The sequence below is a fragment of the Babylonia areolata genome, chromosome 6 (genome assembly GCF_041734735.1).
Source record: "Babylonia areolata isolate BAREFJ2019XMU chromosome 6, ASM4173473v1, whole genome shotgun sequence".
NCBI classification, from domain to species: Eukaryota; Metazoa; Mollusca; class Gastropoda; order Neogastropoda; family Buccinidae; genus Babylonia; species Babylonia areolata.
In genome coordinates, this window is record NC_134881.1 from 30,223,889 (window position 1) to 30,245,523 (window position 21,635).

The window sequence follows — 21,635 nt, forward strand, 5'->3', positions numbered from 1 at the left end:
TTGGGAGAGGGAGAAGGGCAGTTTGTGCCATGCTACTGGAAAGGGGTTGGGAGAGGGAGAAGGGCAGTTTGTGCCATGCTACTGGAAGGAGGTTGGGAGAGTGAGAAGGGCAGTTTGTTCCATGCTACTGGAAAGGGGTGGGAAGTGTGAGAAGGGCAGTTTGTTCCATGCTACTGGAAAGGGGTTGGAAGTGTGAGAAGGGCAGTTTGTTCCATGGTACTGGAAAGAGGTTGGAAGTGTGAGAAGGGCAGTTTGTTCCATGCTACTGGAAAGGGGTTGGAAGTGTGAGAAGGGCAGTTTGTTCCATGCTACTGGAAAGGGGTGGGAAGAGTGAGAAGGGCAGTTTGTTCCATGCTACTGGAAAGGGGTGGTGAGAGTGAGAACGGGCAGTTTGTTCCATGCTACTGGAAAGGGGTTGGAAGTGTGAGAACTGAAGGGCAGTTTGTTCCATGCTACTGGAAAGGGGTTGGAAGAGTGAGAAGGGCAGTTTGTTCCATGCTACTGGAAAGGGGTTGGAAAAGTGAGTAGGGCAGTTTGTTCCATGCTGCAGGAAAGAGGTGGGAAGAGTGAGAAGGGCAGTTTGTTCCATGCTGCAGGAAAGGGGTTGGAAGTGTGAGAAGGGCAGTTTGTTCCATGCTACTGGAAAGAGGTTGGAAGAGTGAGAAGGGCAGTTTGTTCCATGCTACTGGAAAGGGGTTGGAAGTGTGAGAAGGGCAGTTTGTTCCATGCTACTGGAAAGGGGTTGGGACAGGGAGAAGGGCAGTTTGTTCCATGCTACTGGAAAGAGGTTGGAAGAGTGAGAAGGGCAGTTTGTTCCATGCTACTGGAAAGGGGTTGGAAGTGTGAGAAGGGCAGTTTGTTCCATGCTACTGGAAAGGGGTTGGGAGTGTGAGAAGGGCAGTTTGTTCCATGCTACTGGAAAGGGGTTGGGACAGGGAGAAGGGCAGTTTGTTCCATGCTACTGGAAAGGGGTTGGAAGTGTGAGAAGGGCAGTTTGTTCCATGCTGCTGGAAAGGGGTTGGAAGTGTGAGAAGGGCAGTTTGTTCCGTGCTACTGGAAAGGGGTTGGGAGTGTGAGAAGGGCAGTTTGTTCCATGCTACTGGAAAGGGGTTGGGACAGGGAGAAGGGCAGTTTGTTCCATGCTACTGGAAAGGGGTTGGAAGTGTGAGAAGGGCAGTTTGTTCCATGCTGCTGGAAAGGGGTTGGAAGTGTGAGAAGGGCAGTTTGTTCCATGCTACTGGAAAGGGGTTGGAAGTGTGAGAAGGGCAGTTTGTTCCATGCTACTGGAAAGGGGTTGGAAGTGTGAGAAGGGCAGTTTGTTCCATGCTGCTGGAAAGGGGTTGGAAGTGTGAGAAGGGCAGTTTGTTCCATGCTACTGGAAAGGGGTTGGAAGTGTGAGTAGGGCAGTTTGTTCCATGGTACTGGAAAGAGGTTGGAAGTGTGAGTAGGGCAGTTTGTTCCATGGTACTGGAAAGAGGTTGGAAGTGTGAGTAGGGCAGTTTGTTCCATGCTACTGGAAAGAGGTGTGAAGTGTGAGAGGGGCAGTTTGTTCCATGCTACTGGAAAGGGGTTGGAAGAGTGAGAAGGGCAGTTTGTTCCATGCTGCTGGAATAGAGGTGGGGAGAGTTGTTGTTGTTGTTGTTGTTGTTGTTTTCTTAAACACAAACTGACAGAAACATGGACAACTCTCTTTTTTTTTATTCTTTCACGTGTGATCAGTGTATGCTGCACGCGGAACCTCGGTTTATCGTCTCATCCAAATGACTAGCTCTCGAACCACCAATCAAGGTCTAGTGGATGGCGTAGTGATGATGCTGTTCCGTATTATCAGAAGTCTCGAACCCGTGGACTGTGTCTTCCCAGTTAGGCGCATTAGCACGGGGCCACCGCTCCTCTTATGCCAGACACAGTTTGTTGTGGCTGTTCTTATAATCTGTATATGTATGTGTCTGTGTATGTCTGGCTTGCTGGTCTGTCTGTCAGTCAGCCAGTCTATCTGTCTATCTGTCTTTCTTTCTTTGTCTCTGTCTGTCCTCTGTCTCTGTCTCTTTGTTTTCTGTCTGTCTGTCTGTCTCTGTCCCCGTCTCTGTCTGTTTGTCTGTCTGCCTCTGTGTGTGTGTGTGTGTGTGTGTGTGTGTGTGTGTGTGTGTGTGTGTGTGTGTGTGTGTGTGTCCTCTCTATCTGTCAATCTGTCTGTCTGTCTGTCTGTCTGTCTGTCTCTCTCTCTCTCTCTCTCTCTCTCTCCTCCCCCCCCCCCCCCCCGCCCCCCCACCTCTTCGTGTTCTCGTTCCCTCTCTTCTTGACGGATGCAGAATTGGGAAATGGAGTCCTTAACTTATAGCGATCAGTATATGCATACAGAGGAGGGAAAGGGCATGGAGGAGGGAGATAGGTGCTTAGGGAAAACGAGGGAACTGGTGCCTTGTAGAAATATTGATCTTGAGGGGAAGGTGGGGGTTTGGGGTGGGGGTGGGGGGTTGGGGGAGGGGAGCGTAGGGTTAGGAGAGGGGTGGGCAAGGGGAGACAATTAGATAGTTGGATCCAATGCGAGCGAAAGGAGTTCTCCCCCCCCCCCCTTCTCATAGCCAAAGCTCCCGTACAGAACTCCTTCACCCTCCTCCAACTCCCTAACCCTCCAGCCCCCACCCCAAAGGAAAAAAAGAAACGTACTATGCGCTACCTCCTCTTCTCCCCACCCACTTCCCTTCTTCCCTGCCCCCTCCTCTTCCTCCTCTTCCCCTCCTCCTCCTCTTCCTCTTCCTCCTCCGTCCCTCCCTTCCCCTTTTCTCTTGGCTGTCACTAGTGGTGGTGGGAGGGGTAGGATTAGGAGGGCGGAGTGGGGGGGGGAGGAAGGGGTCAGAGGGGAGGTCGGGGGGGGGGAAGGGGACTCAACCCAGTTGCGTCTGCTTTTCCATTCTGATCGATATAATGCCAACAAGAAGAAGATACTACCGTGATTGCTTTTGCTGTCCTCATGGGCTTCTGGGGCTGGAGAAGGTAGGCTTGGACTTGGACTTGGAGTGAGTGAGTGAGCGAGTGAGCGAGTTATTCACCGTGCAAGTCAGTCTCGTCTCTCCTCCAGTTGTCGCTCCTGCCTGGCCTGGCCTGGCTTTGGGTGTCTGGTTTCTGTCTTACTTGCTCGGTGCGTTCAGGGGGACGCCACGAGGTGGGTTTTTTTTTTTTTTTTTTTTCGGGGAACCGTTGCTTGTTGTCGGCTGCTCTGTGCAGTTGTGGGGTGTGGTGGGTGGAGGGGAGGGGAGAGTGGGAGGAGGGGGGATTGTAGGGGGGGGGGTTCGGGGGGGGGCAGTGTTGTTGTTGTTGTTGATTGAGGGGGTTGTGATGGGCTACTCGTTTGTTGTTATTAGTATCTTGATGTGTTTACTTTTTTTTTTATGTCAACTGTGATTATTAATTTTATTTCATGTTCATGGGTGTTTTTTTCATAACCCGTTAGGCAAGGTAGGCTCTCAAGGACTGACCAACACGTTGGATTTATGCCGCCAGGGTCGGGCATCTTATTTGTATTTGCATTTGTATTTCATTTTATCACAACCGATTTTTCTGTGTGAAATTCAGGCTGCTCTCCCCAGGGAGAGCGCATCGCTACACTACAGCGCCACCCTTTTCTTCTTTTTTTTTCTTTTTTTTTTTTTTTTTTTTCCTGCGTGCAGTTTTATTTGTTTTCCTATCAAAGTGGATTTTTTTTTTTTTTTTTTTACAGAATTTTGCCAGGAACATCCCTTTTGTTGCCGTAGGTTCTTTTACGTGCGCTAAGTGCATGCTGCACACGGGACCTCGGTTTATGGTCTCATCCGAATGACTAGCGTCCAGACCACCACTCAAGGTCTAGTGGAGGGGGAGAAAAATATCGGCGGCTGAGCCGTGATTCGAACCAGCGCAATCAGATTCTCTCGCTTCCTAGGCGGACGCGTTAACTCTAGGCCATCACTCCACATATATCTTATCTTTTTCTGTTTCTACAGCAGATGTGGGGTAGCGTATATGGATCAGTCCGCTTCAACGCCGGCCTCCTTAATACTAAAACGGGAACGGAAACTCGTTTGTTGTGATAATGCGTCGGAAAACGTTAGCCGTGTGACTTGAGTGAGTGGCTGATGGGTTTTCCCGTTTGTGTTCAATGGGATTTATGATTGAATTGTTGGCAGTGTGTTTCTGTCTCTCGTGTTTGTTTGTTTTTCAATCTGTGTGATTCTTTCTTTCCGATTTTCACTCTGTCATTGGTGTCTGTTCCTTACTGTCTCTGTGTCTATCTGTCATCTGTCTTTCTCTGTCTCTGTGTCTATCTGCCATCTGTTTGTCTCTGTGTCTGTCATCTGTTTGTCTCTGTGTCTATCTGTCATCTGTCTGTCTCTGTCTCTGTGTCTATCTGTCATCTGTCTGTCTCTGTGTCTATCTGTCATCTGTCTGTCTCTGTCTCTGTGTCTATCTGTCATCTGTCTGTCTCTGTGTCTGTGTCTGTGTCTGTCTGCCATCTGTCTGTCTCTGTGTCTATCTGTCATCTGTCTGTCTCTGTCTCTGTGTCTATTTGTCATCTGTCTGTCTCTGTGTCTGTCTGTCTCTGTCTCTGTGTCTATCTGCCATCTGTCTGTCCCTGTGTCTATCTGTCATGTCTTTCTCTGTCTCTGTGTCTATCTGTCATCTGTCTTTCTCTGTCTCTGTGTCTATCTGTCATCTGTCTTTCTCTGTCTCTGTGTCTATCTGTCATGTCTTTCTCTGTCTCTGTGTCTATTTGTCATCTGTTTGTCTCTGTGTCTGTGTCCATCTGCCATCTGTCTGTCTCTGTCTCTGTGTCTGTCTGTCATCTGTCTTTCTCTGTCTCTGTGTCCGTCTGCCATATGTCTGTCTCTGTGTCTATCTGTCATCTGTCTGTCTCTGTCTCTGTGTCTATTTGTCATCTGTCTGTCTGTCTATCTGTCATCTGTCTGTCTCTGTCTCTGTGTCAATCTGTCATGTGTCTGCCTCTGTGTCTGTCTGTCTGTCGTTGTGTCTATCTGTCATCTGTCTGCCTCTGTCTGTTGGTCGGTCTGTGTCTCTCTCTTTTTCTCTCAATGTCTCTCTCTCTCGCTTTCTCTCTCTCTCTCTCTCTCTCTCTCTCTCACACACACACACACACACACACACACACACACACTGTAACCCTTTACCCAACTTTCTTCCTGTTTTTTGGGGGTGTTTCACTGTGCATTTAGCTGTTGTCGCCGCTCGGGTGTCTTGTGTCGTGATGTCGGCCAGCTAGCATCAGGGAGGTCGCTGATGATGCGTTCGTGTTCGTAACTGTTGTCAGCAAGCGATTAATGATGAGTCAGCCAGCGATTAATGATGAGTTCTATTTCGAGAGTATTTGCGATTACGGCTCTCTCTCTCTCTCTCTCTCTCTCTCTCTCTCTCTCTCTCTCTCTCTCTCTCTCTCTCTCTCTCTCTCTCTCTCTCTCTGTCCTTTCTTTCTCTGTCTGTCTCTCTGCCTGTCTATCTCCCTGTCTCTTTGTCTCTGTCTCTCTCTGCCCTCACCCCTTTCTCTCTCTCTCCTTCTCTGTCTGTCTTTCTCTCTGTCTCTGTCTATCGCTTCCTCTCTTTCTGTCTCTGTCTGTCTGTCTGTCTCTCTCTCTGTCTCTCTCTCTCTCTCTCTCTCTCTCTCTCTCTCTCTACCTGTCTCCTTGTTCCTCTGTGTGTGTGTGTGTGTGTGTGTGTGTCTGTGTGTCTTCCTGTCTGTCGTCCTGTTTCTGTATCTCTGTCTCTGTATGAATCTCTCTCTCTCTCTCTCTCTCTCTCTCTCTCTCTCTCTCTCTCTCTCTCTGGGTTATGTCTCGTCCACATAAAGCATACGAGTAAGTGTTTGCTGTTGTGACTCGGTTGACCAGCGGCATCAAAGAGATTTTTGCTGCTGCTGCTGCTGTTGCTGATGATGATGATGATGTGTTCGTCAGTGTTTATAATTGTTGTCAGCGAGCAATTAATGATCTGTTCATGCGATTGTATGTATGTACACAAGAGAGAGAGAGGGAGAGAGAGAGAGAGAGAGTATTGACAGAAGTCGTGTTAACACACACACACACGCGCGCGCGCGCGCGCACGCACGCACGCACGCACACACACACACACACACACACACACACACACACACACACACACACACACACACACACAAAGAGAGAGAGAGAGTAATGCAAAATAGTATTGGTCGCATTTGTCCTGGTTTAATTGAACATCGATTTTAATTTAAACGATTTTGGACGTGTAGTCAAGTGCAAAAGATTAATGCCTGTTTTCTGTGGATCTATATCTGTTTCTTCCACATGTGTTTGTGTGTGTGTGTGTGTGTGTGTGTGTGTGTGTGTGTGTGTGTGTGTGTGTGTGTGCGTGCACGGGTATGAATGTGTGTGTGTATGTGTGTGTGTGTGTGTGTGTGTGTGTGTGTGTGTGTGTGTGTGTGTGTGTGTGTGTGTGTGTGTGTGAGTGTGTGAGTGTGTGTGTGATTTGTGTCTGTCTAACTGACGTGTTTGAGAAGTTTGAAAGCGCAATACAAATGTACTGGTAGTGGCATTTGTAGAATTACTACTACTGTTATTATTGGCTATCATAATCATCCCCATCATCATCATCATCGTTGTCGTCAAAGTTATCATTACCAACATCAAGACCATCATCGTTGTTGTTGTTGTTATCATCATCATCATCACCATTTGTAGTAGTATCATTATCATTATCATTCCTGTTGTTGTCCTTTTCATTATCACTGTGATGATGAACACTGTGTCGGTGTCTGTGTGTTGCTGGCCAGACGGGTGAGGATGCAGTGAGGGGCATGGAAGCGGACGCCCGATGGACAGCAGCAGCCATGAGAGAGGCAGCAGCAGCAGCACGGCACACGCCAGACGGTCCGGCAACAGCAGGGCTGGTGGTGGGGGTGGAGGCGGAGAAGGGGGCGGCAGAACCCCCTCCGGAATGCCCAGCAAGGCCTCACATCATCAACAACAACAACAACAACAGCCCAACGCCTCTCGCGGGGGTGGTCGTCCTACCTCCAGGACTCCAGCCCCCAAGACCCCCCACCAGGGCGAGGTGTCCGATAAGGTGACCCCAGCCCCTGCACCCCCTGCCTCCTTCCCGCTGGTCAGCCTGAAGGATGTGGTGTCCGCCTCACGGTCCTCCAGAGGACCCGCCCAGCCCTCTGCTGAAGGGCCCCACACCGGAGGGGGCCGGGGAGGAGGGGGGCAGGCCTCAGCCACCTCGCAGGACGGGAGCCGGGGAGAGTCTGCCGCCCCGAGGACTAACCCCCGTCGCGAGAAAACGGATCAACGACGTCATCAACAAGGCGGAGGGACGTCCGCGGAGGCCGACAAAAGCAAGAAACCGCCATCGTCAAAGTCAGGTCACCCGTCGTCGTCGGATCGCAAAACGCCGGCTCCGGCGTCTAAAACGCAGCCTGAAAGCAAGACCAAAAGCGGCAGCAACAGTAGCAACACTCGTGCCAAGGGCAGTTCCGCAGAGACTCAGGACGCTGCCAAAACTGCCCGTAGCTCCCCTAGCAGGTCGAAAAAGTCCGTCGGGAATGAGACGGGCACTAAAGACTCTAGCAGTAAGACCCCGCCCCGGGCCAAGAAAAAGACCCCGCGGGGGCGGACTGTGCACGATTCCAGTGAGTTCGGGGAGGTGAAGGAGAAACAAGGCAACGACCTGATCATCACTTCCCAGCCACCCCCCTCCTCTCACGACCTGACTTCTTCCTCCAGCAAGGAAACCAGCAACACTTCATCATCACAGAGAACCACGGCTGAGGTGGTCAGTCAAAGGACGGGCCTCTCCACCGTTCAACAACAGCAACAACAACAACAACACCAACATATGACCTCCACCCAACCCATCCCACCCATCTTTCCTAAGCCACCACCCCCTCCCACCGCCACCTCCACCACCGCCGCCGCAGCAGCCGCCACTACCACCACCAAACCCAGCGCCTTTCAGGTCCAGCTCGTGCCGGAGCTGAGTCAGCAGTCTTCCTTCTTCTCGCTGAACAAAGTGCCCAGCCACTCTTCCACCTCCTCCGACGTACAGTCCGAGGTGTGCGTGGATCTGCCGGACTACTCCGAGATGCCTGCCACGGGCCACGACATCATCCCGGAGGACCTTCAGGAAGGAGGAGCGGGAGCAGGGGGAGGGGTTCCGGGAGACGGGAGGACCCTGTCGCTGCGCTTCCCTTCCGCCCCGTACCGACGTCTAGGCAGGATCGGGAGGCGGCGCCCCGCGTGCCTGTCGGCGCTGAGCACCGCGGCGGTGCTGGCGCTGTCCCTGCTGCTCTTCCTGCCCGTGCTGCTGCTGGTGCTGCTGCTGGTGCCGCTCTGCCTCTTCCTCAAGTGGCTGTGCAGCCTGTGCTGCTGCTGCGGACCGCTGTGGGGCCGCTGCTGCATCGGCTGTTGCCACACCCACCTCACCGCCCCGGAGCGCCTGTGGGTGCAGAAGGGGGCTGACGGGGGCGGGGGCCGGCTGACCCCCGTGGCGCAGTGCGTCATCGTGCTGCAGCGGGGGCTGAGCACGGAGAGGCTGAGGCACCTTCTGGATGCCCGCCTCCTATCCTTGGAGAACCGGCACGGGCGGCGCGTCTACCCCAGGTTCACTCAGCGCGTGGAGAAGTTCTGCTGCGGCTACGCCTGGGTGCCCGACCACCACTTCGTGCTCAACAGCCACGTCTTCAACATGCCCGGCTACATCGAGAGTCTGGAGGACCTGCAGGTCAGTGCAGTGATGATTCACAGAGGGAGAGAGAGAGGGGGGTGAGAGGGTGAGGGAGGAGAGAGACAGACAGACAGGTAGACAGAGAGAGGGTGAGGGGGGGGGGAGAGATGGTGAGGGTCACCGAGAGAAAGGGGGAGGGAGGGAGGCAGGGAAGGGGGGTTTTGAATCCACGTTTCTTATCCTCTTCTTCCCTGTGTGACTGACGTAGTGAACGTCCACGCCTTACTGTGGACACTATTCGGGGAAAGATAAAGAGTGAGATAGAGGACGGGAAAAGGCGCTGCACTGTAGTGACCCACTCTCTCTCCCCACTGAGAGAGCAAGTCTTTCACACCCACACACACACACACATCCACACCCACACCCACACACACAAGGAAGTTGAACAGAACAACACAACGCAACCCAACGTAATGCAACAACACCAGAACATTAACATGTGAACATGATGAATAGATGGATACATAGATATAGATAAATTGATAGATGAATAGAAAATGAGATAGACAGATAATTAGATGAATAGATAGATAGATAGATAGACAGATTAACAAATGAATAAATAAGTAAATAAATAAACTAAAACATCATCAGGAGGAGCAAAGGAGACAGCATTGAAGACGATAATTATATGATAACTTTCTTCTTCTTCTTCTTCTTCTTCTTCTTCTTCTTCTGGTGCTGTCTCCTGTCTTGTCCAGACGAAAGGCCGAAGGACAGGATCGATGAAACATCGGTCTGTTGTTCTTCCCGAGTCGCTTCACCTCATCAGACGGCCCTTCCCCCTCCCCTCCCCTCCCCTCACTTCTCACTGTTCCTTGTGCACGTGCATGACCTACTGACCCCGCTGACATTTCCTGCTCTTGGGCTGTGTGTTGTTTGTTCGGGGGAAAATGTTTGCTGTTTAGGGGAAATAAAGCACAGAGAGAGAGAGAGAGAGAGAGAGAGAGAGAGAGAGAAATGAAGGAAGGATGGAGGGAAGGAAGGAAGGAAGAAAGGAATGGAGAAAGAAAAGAAGACAGAAAGTAAGAATGTGTGACTGATCGTTTTCAAAATATGAAGGAAAAAAAAACTTGATGGAGGAAAGAAAGAGAAAGACTAAATGGATAGATAGATTGACAGAGAATGGACGAATCAATGGACTGTCTGAGGCCTTTGCTTAAAAAAAATTTTAAAAAAATAAAAATAAAAAAAAACAGAAAGGGTATACAACAGCAGTACAAGTCACATATCTATATATAAAAAAACCTAAATAAATAAGCAATTAATTAAATAAGTAAAAGAATGAAAATAATACATCATCAGGAGGACGAAGACGCCTCATCTAATCGGAAGACCCATCCCCTCTCCCCATTACACACTTCTCCTTGTGCACGTGCATGACCTACTGACCCTGCTGACATTTCCTGCTCTCACATTACAGGAGTCTTTGGGCTGCCTGTTGTTTGTTCGGGAGAAAATAATTGCCGTTTAGGGACAGGAAGAAAAAATAAGAAAGGAAGAAAGAAACGGAGGAAGAAAAAAAAAAGGGAAGGAAGGAAGGTAGATAGTGAGAAAAAAGAAAGAAAAGGAAGAAAGAAAGAAAGACAAAAATTACATGCAATGTCGTGTTGCCGATTTCTTCGCATAAGTCAGTATCATAATCAAAGCATTCGGAAACAATTACCACATTCAAAGAGGGAAAGAATGCCTGAATGAATTGTTGTTGTTGTTGTTTAAAGACTTGATGGGAAACAGAAAGAAAGAAAATGAACGAATTGATAAATGGATTATTAGAGAATGGACGAATCATTGAATGGTTTAACCAAAACCTTTACTGACGGCGGAAAGGAAGGATAGGAGGACGGACGGACGGACGGACGGACGAGTTGATGAACGAATGAGTGAGCACTCAAACACGTAACAACTTACACTTTCCGGCATCTAAGAAGACGGGAATCCAAGTGTTGCATCTTTGAAAACACACGCAGGGTGTCTGTCTACATTCTCTTTATTTACCAAAACGCTAATGAACAGAAAGTGAGGTAGGTATACAGAATGAAAATTAAAGACAAAAAAAAAACAGAAAGAGAGGGGTTCAGAAGAAAAGAGTGGAGTGATGACCTACAGGTAACGCGTCCGCCTTGGAAGCGAGAGAATCTGAGCGCGCTGGTTCGAATCACGGCTCAGCCGCCGATATTTTCTCCCCCTCTACTAAACCTTGAGTGGTGGTCTGGACGCTAATCTTTCGGATGAGACGATAAACCGATGTCCCTTGTGCAGCATGCACATAGCGCGCGTGAAAGAGCCCACGGCAACAAAAGGGTTGTTTCTGGCAAAATTCTGTAGAAAAATCCACTTCGATAGGAAAAACAAATAAAACTGCACGCAGGAAAAAATACAAAAAATGGGTGGTGCTGCACTGTAGCTCTCGCTGGGGAGAGCAGCCCGAATTTCACACAGAGAAATCTGTTGTGATAAAAAAAAATTTAAAAAAAAGGAAATACAAAAAATACAACAACAACAAAATACAAAATAAAATATGTAAGTGGATGTTCAAACAAAGAAGAAAGAGAAGGGGTGACAGAGTGAAAGAGAGAAAGAGAGACAGACAGACAGACAGAGACAAAGGTTGGTTGTTCATTTCACGCAGAGCGACAAATAGACATGCGCACTTTACTTTCTTGCTTACTTACTTTCTTGCTTATTTACTTGCTTGCTTGCTTTCTTGCTCACTCTTTCGCTCACTCACTCACTGACATCTACTTCCTTCTTTACTTATTTTCTTTCTTCCTTGCTTACTTACTTCTGTGAGAGCTGTATTATCAATGGTTTCTCCAGTCAATGGGAAACCATTTACAGCTTAGTCGGACTATGACTCTCAAACTAGGAGGCAAAATTGCACTGGCTCTTAGTGCTGCAGCCTTGTGGGCTAGTTGGCCTTTGGGAACCATCCCAACGCTGACTGTCCTAAAACCCTCTTGGCCGAGAGAGTGGGGATGTAACTTGGGCAAGACACTCTCCACTATAATCAAATTCTAGCCCAAATAGTCGGAACAGCAGCTGCCTCCTCTGCTGTTCTGATGGTCATAGTCGGACACGACTGGCTATCATAAAATAAAATAAAAAACTTCCTTACTTACTAACTTACTTCCCCCTTCTTCCTGCCATGTGGCACATAAGGCCACCAGCTGAGAGCTCCACTGCTGCCTGTAATGTGTTCGCTCTCAAGCAGTGTGCGTCCGCAGTCTTTGAATCGTTCAATGCATCGTTATTTTCGTTGACACTGATATTTTATACATTCGAACAGAAAATGACGAGTTTTCCATGTTATCATGAAATAGACTTCTTTTTTTTTTTTTACGGTCTTATTTTTGTCTGCGTTATTGATACCGGTACCCTGAAAGACAGACAGACAGACAGATAGACAGACAGAGGTGGAGGCAGAGACAGACAGGCTGCCAGACAGCCAGACAGTCAGAGACCTTGTTAGGATTGAACCTTGAACCTCTTGTTCCTAGGCTAGGCACTTGACTCACTGTGCCACCTTTCCTTGATAGGCCTGTGTCCCCGTTGCGTTAGACATTTACAAGCGTGCGTAAAACAAAAACAAAACAAAACAGGCGCAAAAGCTGAATGGTTAAAGCGTTGGACTTTCAATCTGAGGGTCCCGTGTTCGAATCTCGGTGACGGCGCCTGGTGGGTAAAGGGTGGAGATTTTTCCGATCTCCCACGTCAACATATGTGCAGATCTGCCAGTTCCTGAACCCCCTTCGTGTGTATACGCACGCAGAAAATCAAATACGCACGTTAAAGATGCCTGTAATCCATGTCAGCGTTCGGTGGGTTATGGAAACAAGAACATACCCAGCATGCACACCCCCGAAAATGAAATATGGCTGCCTACATGCCGGGTTAAATAAACAAAAACGGTCACACACGTAAATTGTTAAATGTTACATGTTTGTCTGAGTGTGTAGGTGTGCGTGCCTGAATATCTGATTGAATGACACAGGAAACGAATGATGAGCGCCTAATGGCAGCCGTCAGTCGTCTCTACCTAGGTAGGCAGCCTGTTGTGTAAGTGACTCCGTGTTTGTAAAGCGCTTAGAGCTTGGTCTACGAACGAGGATAGGCGCTATGTATGTATCCATATAAAAAAAATGGTCAGGATTCTCCAAGCCGGCAACAGTGGTCCATTATCATAGATATTGACATGACGTAATCATCGCATCCAAGCAACAGACGGAAAGAAAATATGAGGTCCAGACACATATAAGCTCTACGTTATTATATGTGTTGATAATGCACACGCGTCCGCAGAGACAGAATGTGGATGGGTGGGGGAGGGAGGACATTAGAGGGGAGAGAAGGGAGAGAGGGGGGACGTTAGAGGGGACAGCGGGGGGACGTTAGAGGCGAGAGAAGGGAGAGAGGGGGGACGTTAGAGGGGAGAGAAGGGAGAGAGGGGGGACGTTAGACGGGAGAGAAGGGAGAGAGGGGGGACGTTAGAGGGGAGAGAAGGGAGAGAGGGGGACGTTAGAGGGGAGAGAAGGGAGAGAGGGGGGACGTTAGTGGGGAGAGAAGGGAGAGAGGGGGACGTTAGAGGGGAGAGAGGAAGACGTTAGAGGGGAGAGAAGGGAGAGAGGGGGGGACGTTTGAGGGGAGAGAGGGGGGACGTTAGAGGGGAGAGAAGGGAGAGAGGGGGACGTTAGAGGGGAGAGAAGGGAGAGAGGGGGGACGTTAGTGGGGAGAGAGGGGGACGTTAGAGGGGAGAGAGGAAGACGTTAGAGGGGAGAGAAGGGAGAGAGGGGGGGACGTTTGAGGGGAGAGAGGGGGGACGTTAGAGGGGAGAGAAGGGAGAGAGGGGGACGTTAGAGGGGAGAGAAGGGAGAGAGGGGGACGTTAGAGGGGAGAGAGGGGGACGTTAGTGGGGAGAGAGGGGGACGTTAGAGGGGAGAGAAGGGAGAGAGGGGGACGTTAGAGGGGAGAGAAGGGAGAGAGGGGGGACGTTAGAGGGGAGAGAAGGGAGAGAGGGGGACGTTAGAGGGGAGAGAGGGGGGACGTTAGAGGGGAGAGAAGGGAGAGAGGGGGACGTTAGAGGGGAGAGAAGGGAGAGATGGGGGACGTTAGAGCGGAGAGAAGAGAGAGAGAGGGGGACGTTAGAGGGGAGAGAAGGGAGAGATGGGGGACGTTAGAGGGGGGAGAGGGGGGACGTTAGAGGGGAGAGAAGGGAGAGAGGGGGACGTTAGAGGGGAGAGAGGGGGACGTTAGAGGGGAGAGAGGGGGGACGTTAGAGGGGAGTGAATGGAGAGAGGAAGTGAGAAAAGAAGCGAAATAGAGGGAAGAGAGAGACGGGGAAAGACAAGAGTAGGAAGGGAGAGAGAGACAGACAGATACAGGAAGAGGGAGGGGAGAAAGAGAGAGAGATATTCTATGTCAGTTTCAAGGAGGTGTCAAAGCGTGCGGACTGATCCATATACGCTACACCACATCTGCTGTTCACACACACACACACACACACACACACACACACACACACACACACACACACACACCGGCACACACGCAGTCTCACACGCAGAATCTCACATAAAATTATGTGCACAAAACATTCACAGCGTGGATGAAAAGCAGTCTGGAACTGTGATGAGCAGAGATTTTCTTTGATGTCGGTAACAAATTTCGTGAGGTTTGAAAATTCTCAACGGCTGAGACATCGCCTTACTGAGATTGTGTGTGTGATCATAAAATAAAAACTTTCTTAGACTTCCTGTAGACAAACTTATTGTATTACTCTTTGTTCGTCACAACATATTTTTCTGCTTGAAATTCAGACTGCTCTCCCCACGGAGAGCGCATCACTATACTGATAGCGCCACCCATTTATGTGTTTTTTGTTTTTTTGTTTGTTTGTTGTTGTTGTTGCCAGCAATTTCATTTGTTTTTCTGTCGAAGTGGATTTTTCTACATAATTTTTCCAAGGACAACCCTTTTGTTACGGTGGGTTCTTTTACGTGCGCTAAATGCATGCTGCACATAGGACCTCGGTTTATCGTGTCATTCGAATGGCTTTTGTCCAGATCACCACTCAAGGTCTAGTGGAGGGGGAGAAAATACTAGCGACTGTAGGATTCGCACCAGTGCGCTCAGATCCTCTCGTTTCCAAGGCGGACACGTTACCTCTAGGCCAACACTCCACATGTTAACTCTATTTAATCACTGTCATTCTTATTCAGTGGTTGGTTGCTCGCTGTTTTCCGTCTGGTATACTAATCATTGTTTCAAAAAAAATAATAATGATAATAAAATAAAAAGATCAATGACATATTTTGCTTCCTTTCTTTCATGGATGGTCATTAAGTCACCGTCTGTTCACTAAAGTGTGGCGCTGGGAGGGGGGGTGGAGGGGCTTTGTGGGGGGGGGGGGGTGCGTATGCAGTGTATGTGTGTGAGAACTTGCTCGAACTGTACAAATATTACGAAAATTAGGGGATGGAAACAAACTAAAGAATGGATTTATTTAACCGTAAAATCAACTGGCTGATAAAAACAGACAAGATTCAAATGTCAGAACACTTAAAGGCAATACTTACAACATACCCGTTGGTTGTATTTGCTCTTTTCATGTATTGTGGAAAAAAACGTTTAGTTATTTTCTCCCCATTCTATAGAAATAATACCACTGTGTCCGTTTGATTGTTCGTTCTTTTCGTGTGATATCCGTTGTTGTGAAAATATGTTTTAATGAAACTTTCTTTTCCAAACATGACTTTCAAAAGGACGTGAACAATAAGTCAAAACAAACCGAATTCCATAGAAAATTGGTTTCCTTACCAAGGACTTGTTGGACACGGAACGTGAATCTTCTTCTTTTTTTTCTGCGTTATCTGTTTTAAGTTAACTGTCCAAAGAGAATGTTGTACCTGTGCTTGATTCTACCTTGCATGTGTGACCATGTACGTCCTGCTGTCAGCATTGCTACTCTTGATAAACTTTGTACGTTGAAGACCCCTCATGTTGTTTGCTTGTTTGCTTGTTTGTTTTCTGGTCTTGTTTTTGTTGTTGTTGTTGTTCTTCTTCTTCTTCTTCTTCTTCGTCCCCCTCCTCCTCCATCACCACCACCACCTTCTTTTTCTCCTTCTTCTGCTTCATGTTTATCTTTCTATTCTTCTCCTCTCCCCCTTCTTCTTTTCATTCTCCCCTCCCCTCCCCCCCCCCCCCCAACCCCCAGCCCCCTACCCCCCAGCCCCTCTTCTTTCTTCTTTTCGTGTGTGTGTGTATTAAAATATATGAACTAAATAAACAGTCTTGTACTTCTTTCCTTCCTTCCTTCCCTCGCTTTCTCCTTCCTTCCCTCCCCTTCTCCTTTCTCCCTTCCTTCCTTCCTTCCTTTCTTCCCTCCTTTTCTCCTTCCTTCCTTCCTTCCTTCCCTCCCTTTCTCCTTCCTTCCTTCCCTTTCTCCTTCCCTCCCTTTCTCCTTCCTTCCTTCCTTCCCTTTCTCCTTCCTTCCTTCCTTCCTTTCCCTCCTTTCTCCTTCCTTCCTTCCCTTTCTCCTTCCTTCCTTCCTTCCTTCCCTCCCTTCCTTCCTTCCCTCCCTTTCTCCTTCCTTCCTTCCCTCCCTTTCTCCTCCCTTTATCCTTTCTTCCTTTCCTTCCTTACTTTCTTCCCTCCCTTTCTCCTTCCTTCCTTCCCTCCCTCACTCACTTTCTCCTTCCTCCCTTCTCTCCCTCCCTTTCTCCTTCCTTCCTTCCCCCTTTCTCCTTCCTTCCTTCCCCCTTTCTCTTTCCTTCCTTCCTTTCCTTCCTTACTTCATTCCCTCCGTTTCTCCTTCCTTTCTTCCTTCCCTCCCTTTCTCCTTCCTTCCTTCCTTCCTTCCGTCCCTCCCTTTCTCCTTCTTTCCTTCCTTCCCTCCCTCCATTTCTTCTTCATTTCCTCCCTTTCTTCCTTCCTTCCTTCCCAGGACCATATCGCCAAGATGGCCTCGGAGCCCCTGTCCCTGGACCGACCTCTCTGGGAGCTGCAGGTGCTACACAACTTCCGGGAGCCCCGGGACACCGTGCTGCTCCTGCGCCTCCACCTGGCCGTCGCGGACGGGGCCTCCATGGTACGCCTGCTCCAGCACGCGCTGGTGGACACGCAGAAGCTCACCTTGCCCAAGCCAGGCTTCGGGGTGGAGGCGGCCAACATGTCCCCCTTGAAAGCATTCTTCCTGGGGCCCGTCACCTTCTGCCGGAGGTACCTGTTCGTCAAGAACGACCTCAACCTGCTTCACGGGCAGCACGTGCGCGCGTGCGGTGAGATGGCAGTGGCCTGGTCGGAGCCTTTCAGCCTCAGTGCGGCCGTACGCGTCAAGCAGGTAGCCCGCTGCACGCTGAGCGAGCTGCTGGTGTCCGTGGTGGCCGGCAACATCCGGACCTACATGCAGGTGAGGGGGGGTCCTTGCTCTTTGCTTCTCCTTCTCCTTGTCCTCCGCCTCCCGCGAACTGCACCCCTTCTTCTTCTTCTTCTTGATGATATGGATACCTATATAGCGCCTATCCTCGGTATCAGACCTTCTTCTTCTTCTTCTTCTTCTTCTGCGTTCGTGGGCTGCAACTCCCACGTTCACTCGTATGCACACGAGTGGGCTTTTACGTGTATGACCGTTTTTACCCCGCCATGTAGGCAGCCATACTCCGTTTTCGGGGGGGTGCATGCTGGGTATGTTCTTGTTTCCATAACCCACCGAGCGCTGACATGGATTACAGGATCTTTAACGTGCGTATTTGATCTTATGCTTGCATATACACACGAAGGGGGTTCAGGCACTAGCAGGTCTGCACATATGTTGACCTGGGAGATTGTAAAAATCTCCACCCTTTACCCACCAGGCGCCGTCACCGTGATTCGAACCCGGGACCCTCAGATTGACAGTCCAACGCTTTAACCACTCGGCTATTGCGCCCGTTGGTAACAGACCAAGCCCTTGCTTTTGCATAACCGTCTGCCTACCTGGGTAGCCCTTTTGGGCGCTCATCATTCGTTTCCTGTGTCATCCTGTCAGCTCTCTCTCTCTTACTCTCTCTCTCTCTGTGTGCCCATGACTATATCACTGCATACCTATATTTCTCTTTCCCTGTCTGTCTGTCTCTTCATGCCTTTGACTATCACTGTATACCCATCTTTCTTTGTCTCTGTCTGTCTGTCTGTCTGTCTGTCTCTCTCTCTCTCTCTCTCTCTCTCTCTCTTTCCCTACGCACCTCCCTCCCTCTGCCTCTGTACCCCCTGAATTACTATACCTCCACCCCACCTCTCTCTTGAATCACTACACCCCCCCCCCCCATCTCTCTCTCTCTCTCTCTCTCTCTCTCTCTCTCTCTCTCTCCCCCCTCCTCCTCCTCCTCCTCTCATCTCCTCTCCCCTTCTCTTATTTGTATTTAAATCAACACCCAACAGTAAACACGCAACCCCAGCCCCCCGCTTGTGGGCCGTATTCAGGACTGAAATCATTTTGCCTGAAGGCAGGTTACCCTTGACAGAGCAGGGACCCACGGATACAGTTTGCCTTGAAGGCTAAGTTATTTTCGTATTCAAGACACACAAAGTGCACTCACGCAGTAAACCCGTGGTCTATAAATAAAAAATCTTGAGGATTCCCTTCTGCACATGCTCTTTTACTTTGCACCATGCCACAGTGTCACAATTTAAAAATATGGCAATGGCATTGATTGGAGTCAGCAACTTGTCAAATCTGGGGGCCACTTTCGCATTCGGACACATTGCCCTCCCTGCTTTTCAGCTAATTGCAAAAATGAAAGATAAAAAATAACGGAGTTCGGATTCAAATATTTCTCTGGAATGAACGAATTCGGCGATCTGCAAACTTCGGGCATTCCATAATTTATCGTCTGCATGTGCACCCACTTCACAGCTACGTACGTAATTCAGATGGAATATAATGACGTCTGCCAGTCTCAAGACGTCAATTTTGATTGCCAAGTAAATAAAGGATAAAATCAAACCATCAGAGGCCGTATTTAAGACAGGGTCTCTCCGCAAAACGCCTGTTTTCCCTTAACAAAACCATCACAACAAAAGGATTCCCCATATTTACGTCTGCTTCGTGGGCAGTCACCCTTGGCAGATGGTTAGGGTAAATTGCCTTCGGTTTTGTAGAACCGCGGATAGGTTCTTGTGTTCCTGAATACCGGATATTGCTAACCCTTGGGCAGTTTGCCTTGCCTCAGGCAGATTACCCGCAGGCACACATTTACCCGCAGGCACGCATGGTCTCTTGAATACGGCCCTTATGCCAGTGTTGCAAACTATTATCGCTTGTTATCCAGGTGAGCGGCGTGCAGCACCCGTACAACATCCACTGCGCCCTTCCAGTGGACTTCCGCTCAGACTACTCTCCCTCCTCCGCCACCACCACCACCACATCCACCACCACCACCACCACCAACAGCCCCGGGATGGTCACGGCCAGCACAGACGTCGGCAATCACTACAGCCTGGCCGTGCTCCCCTTGGCCACCAACACGGAGGGTTCGATCCCCCGCCTGTGGGAGACCAAGCAGACGCTGGAGCGGTTTAAATCTTCGCCGGAGGCGGCCATCGTCAGCGGGGCCCAGTGGTTCACGTGCTGCGTGCTGCCCGTCACCCTGTTCCAGCGCTTCTGGCAGAGGGTGTACAGTCGGTGCACTGTGCTCATCGCTAACCTGGCAGGTGCGTGTGGGTGGATGTGGGTTGATATGGGTGGGTGGGTGGAGGATTGTAAGGGGGAGAGGGAGGTAGGGGTGGATAGTTTGGGGTGAGGTGGGTGGGTGATAGTGTGGGTGTGTAGTTGAGTGAGGACAGGTGGGGGTTGTTAGGGCGAGAGGGAGGGAGAAGGGAAGAGTTTTGGGTAGTTTGGTGTGGGTGGGATGGAGTGTGTGGGTGTGTGTGGGTGGGGGATTGTTAGGGGGAGAGGGAGGGGTTGGGATGTTCTGGAGGGTGGGTGTGGGGTGATGAGGAGGAGAGGGAGGGAAGGGTGGAGAGGTTTGAGTGGGTTGGTGTGGAGTGTGTGGGGGTGTATGTCTGGGTGGGATGTGGGTGGGGTTGAGGGGTATAGGGAGGGAGGGAGAGAGAGGTTTTGGAGGGTGGGTTTGTGGTAGAGTGGGGTTGTTTTTTTTTGGGGGGGATGAGTGGGGGCGGTGGAATGGGGTCTGAGTGTGTGTGTGGTTTTGTGTGTTTGTGTGTGTGTGTGTGTGAGAGAGAGAGAGAGAGAGGTGTTTGCGTATCTGTGTGTGTGTGTGTGTGTTGTGCAGGCATCAGGCATTTTGTTATTTCTTGTTGTTTTTGCCTCTTGTGGTTTTATGTGGGTGGCACTGTGAACACATAACCAATGTGTGGAAAATTTTAAGCTTCCAATTGAAGTCATGTTCATTCATTCATTTATTCATTCATTCATTATTGCTATGATGATGATCATGATGATGATTCTTCTTCTTTTTCGTCGTCATCGTCATCGTCATCATTGTCTTCTTTTTCTTTCTTCTTCTTCTTCTTCTTCTTCTTCTTCTTCTTCTTCTTCTACCATTCCTTCTCCTCTTGCTCCTCTTCCTCCTTCTCCTCCTCCTTCTTCTCCTTACCATCCATCTCCTTCTCCACTTTCTCTTTCTTCTGCTGCTAGTTGTAGTAAGAGTAGAAGTAGTAGTAGTATCATCATCATCATCAGCAGCAGCATCATTACGTAGTAATAGTAGTAGTTGTAGTTGTAGTAGTAGTAGTAGTGTTTCTGTTGTTGCTGTTGGTGGTAGTAGTAGTAGTAGTATCATTGTTGTTGTTGCTATCATCATCATCATCATTGTCATCACCATCATCATCATCATCGCCATCATCACCATCAACAACAACGACGAACATGTTAACCCCTATGCCTGTACCACTGACCCACCACTGCACCGTACTGCACTGACCCACCACCCAGGCCCAGAGACGGCCCTGAAGCTGGACAGCCGGGAGATCAAGTGCATGATGTACTGGGTTCCGCCCCTGCAGCAGGTGGCCATCACCATCTCCTTCCTCACCTACGCTGACCAGGTGCGCATGGCCGTCATCAGTGACCGCTCTGTCCTCCCCAACCCGGAACTGCTCACCAGGGACTTCATCTACAAGGTCAGTTGTGACACACACACACACACACACACACACACACACACACACGATTTTGTTTGTTCTAGGTTTGTGTGTGTGGGGGGGGGGGATTGCTGGTGCTGGTGGTGGGGAAGGAGGAGCTGCTCACCAGGGAATTCATCTACAAGGTCACTGTGACACACACACACACACACACACACACACACGTTCTTTGTTTGTTCTGGGTGTGTGGGAGGGAGGGGGGTGTCTGGGTAGTGGTGGTGGTGGTGGGGTGGGGGAGCTACTCACCAGGGAATTCATCTACAAGGTCATTGTGACACGCGCGCGCGTGTTTTTATTTGTTCTGGGTGTGTGTGGGAAGGGGGGGGGTGGAAGGCCTTGGTGGTGGTGGTGGATGGTGGGGGAGCTACTGACCAGGGACTTCATCTACAAGGTCACTGTGACACACACACGTTTTTTGTTTGTTCTGGGTGTGTGTGGGAGGGGGTCTGGGTGGTGGTGGGGGGGGGGAAGGAGGAGCTACTCACCAGGGAATTCATATACAAGGTCACTATCACACACACACACACACACACACACACACACACGTTTTTGTTTCTTCTGGGTGTGTGTGGGGGGGAGGGAGGTCTGGGTGGTGGTGGGTGGTAGGAGGGGGCGAGGGAAAGAGGGGTAGAGGGGTCTAGAAGAATGGGTGTGGATGTGTGTGGGAGTGGGTGTTGGGGGGTGGGGAGCTAATCACCAAGGACTTCATCTACATGGTCAGTGTGACAAACACACACACACAC

At 49.8% G+C, this 21,635-nt stretch overlaps 1 protein-coding gene across 3 annotated transcripts in view; it reads left to right on the forward strand.

Annotated features, from left to right (window-relative positions):
* The window catches only part of LOC143282913 (uncharacterized), a 207,570-nt gene that overhangs the window by 155,043 nt on the left and 30,892 nt on the right, over positions 1-21,635 (forward strand). For all 3 annotated transcript variants that reach the window (XR_013055327.1, XM_076588795.1, XM_076588798.1), the window contains exons 2-5: positions 6,800-8,748; positions 16,694-17,158; positions 19,059-19,440; positions 20,684-20,871. Coding sequence is in view for 2 of the 3 variants with exons in the window: in XM_076588795.1 (XP_076444910.1) it covers positions 6,841-8,748; positions 16,694-17,158; positions 19,059-19,440; positions 20,684-20,871 (2,943 nt within the window). In the remaining variant the exon portion in view is untranslated. The remainder of the gene's footprint in view (positions 1-6,799; positions 8,749-16,693; positions 17,159-19,058; positions 19,441-20,683; positions 20,872-21,635) is intronic.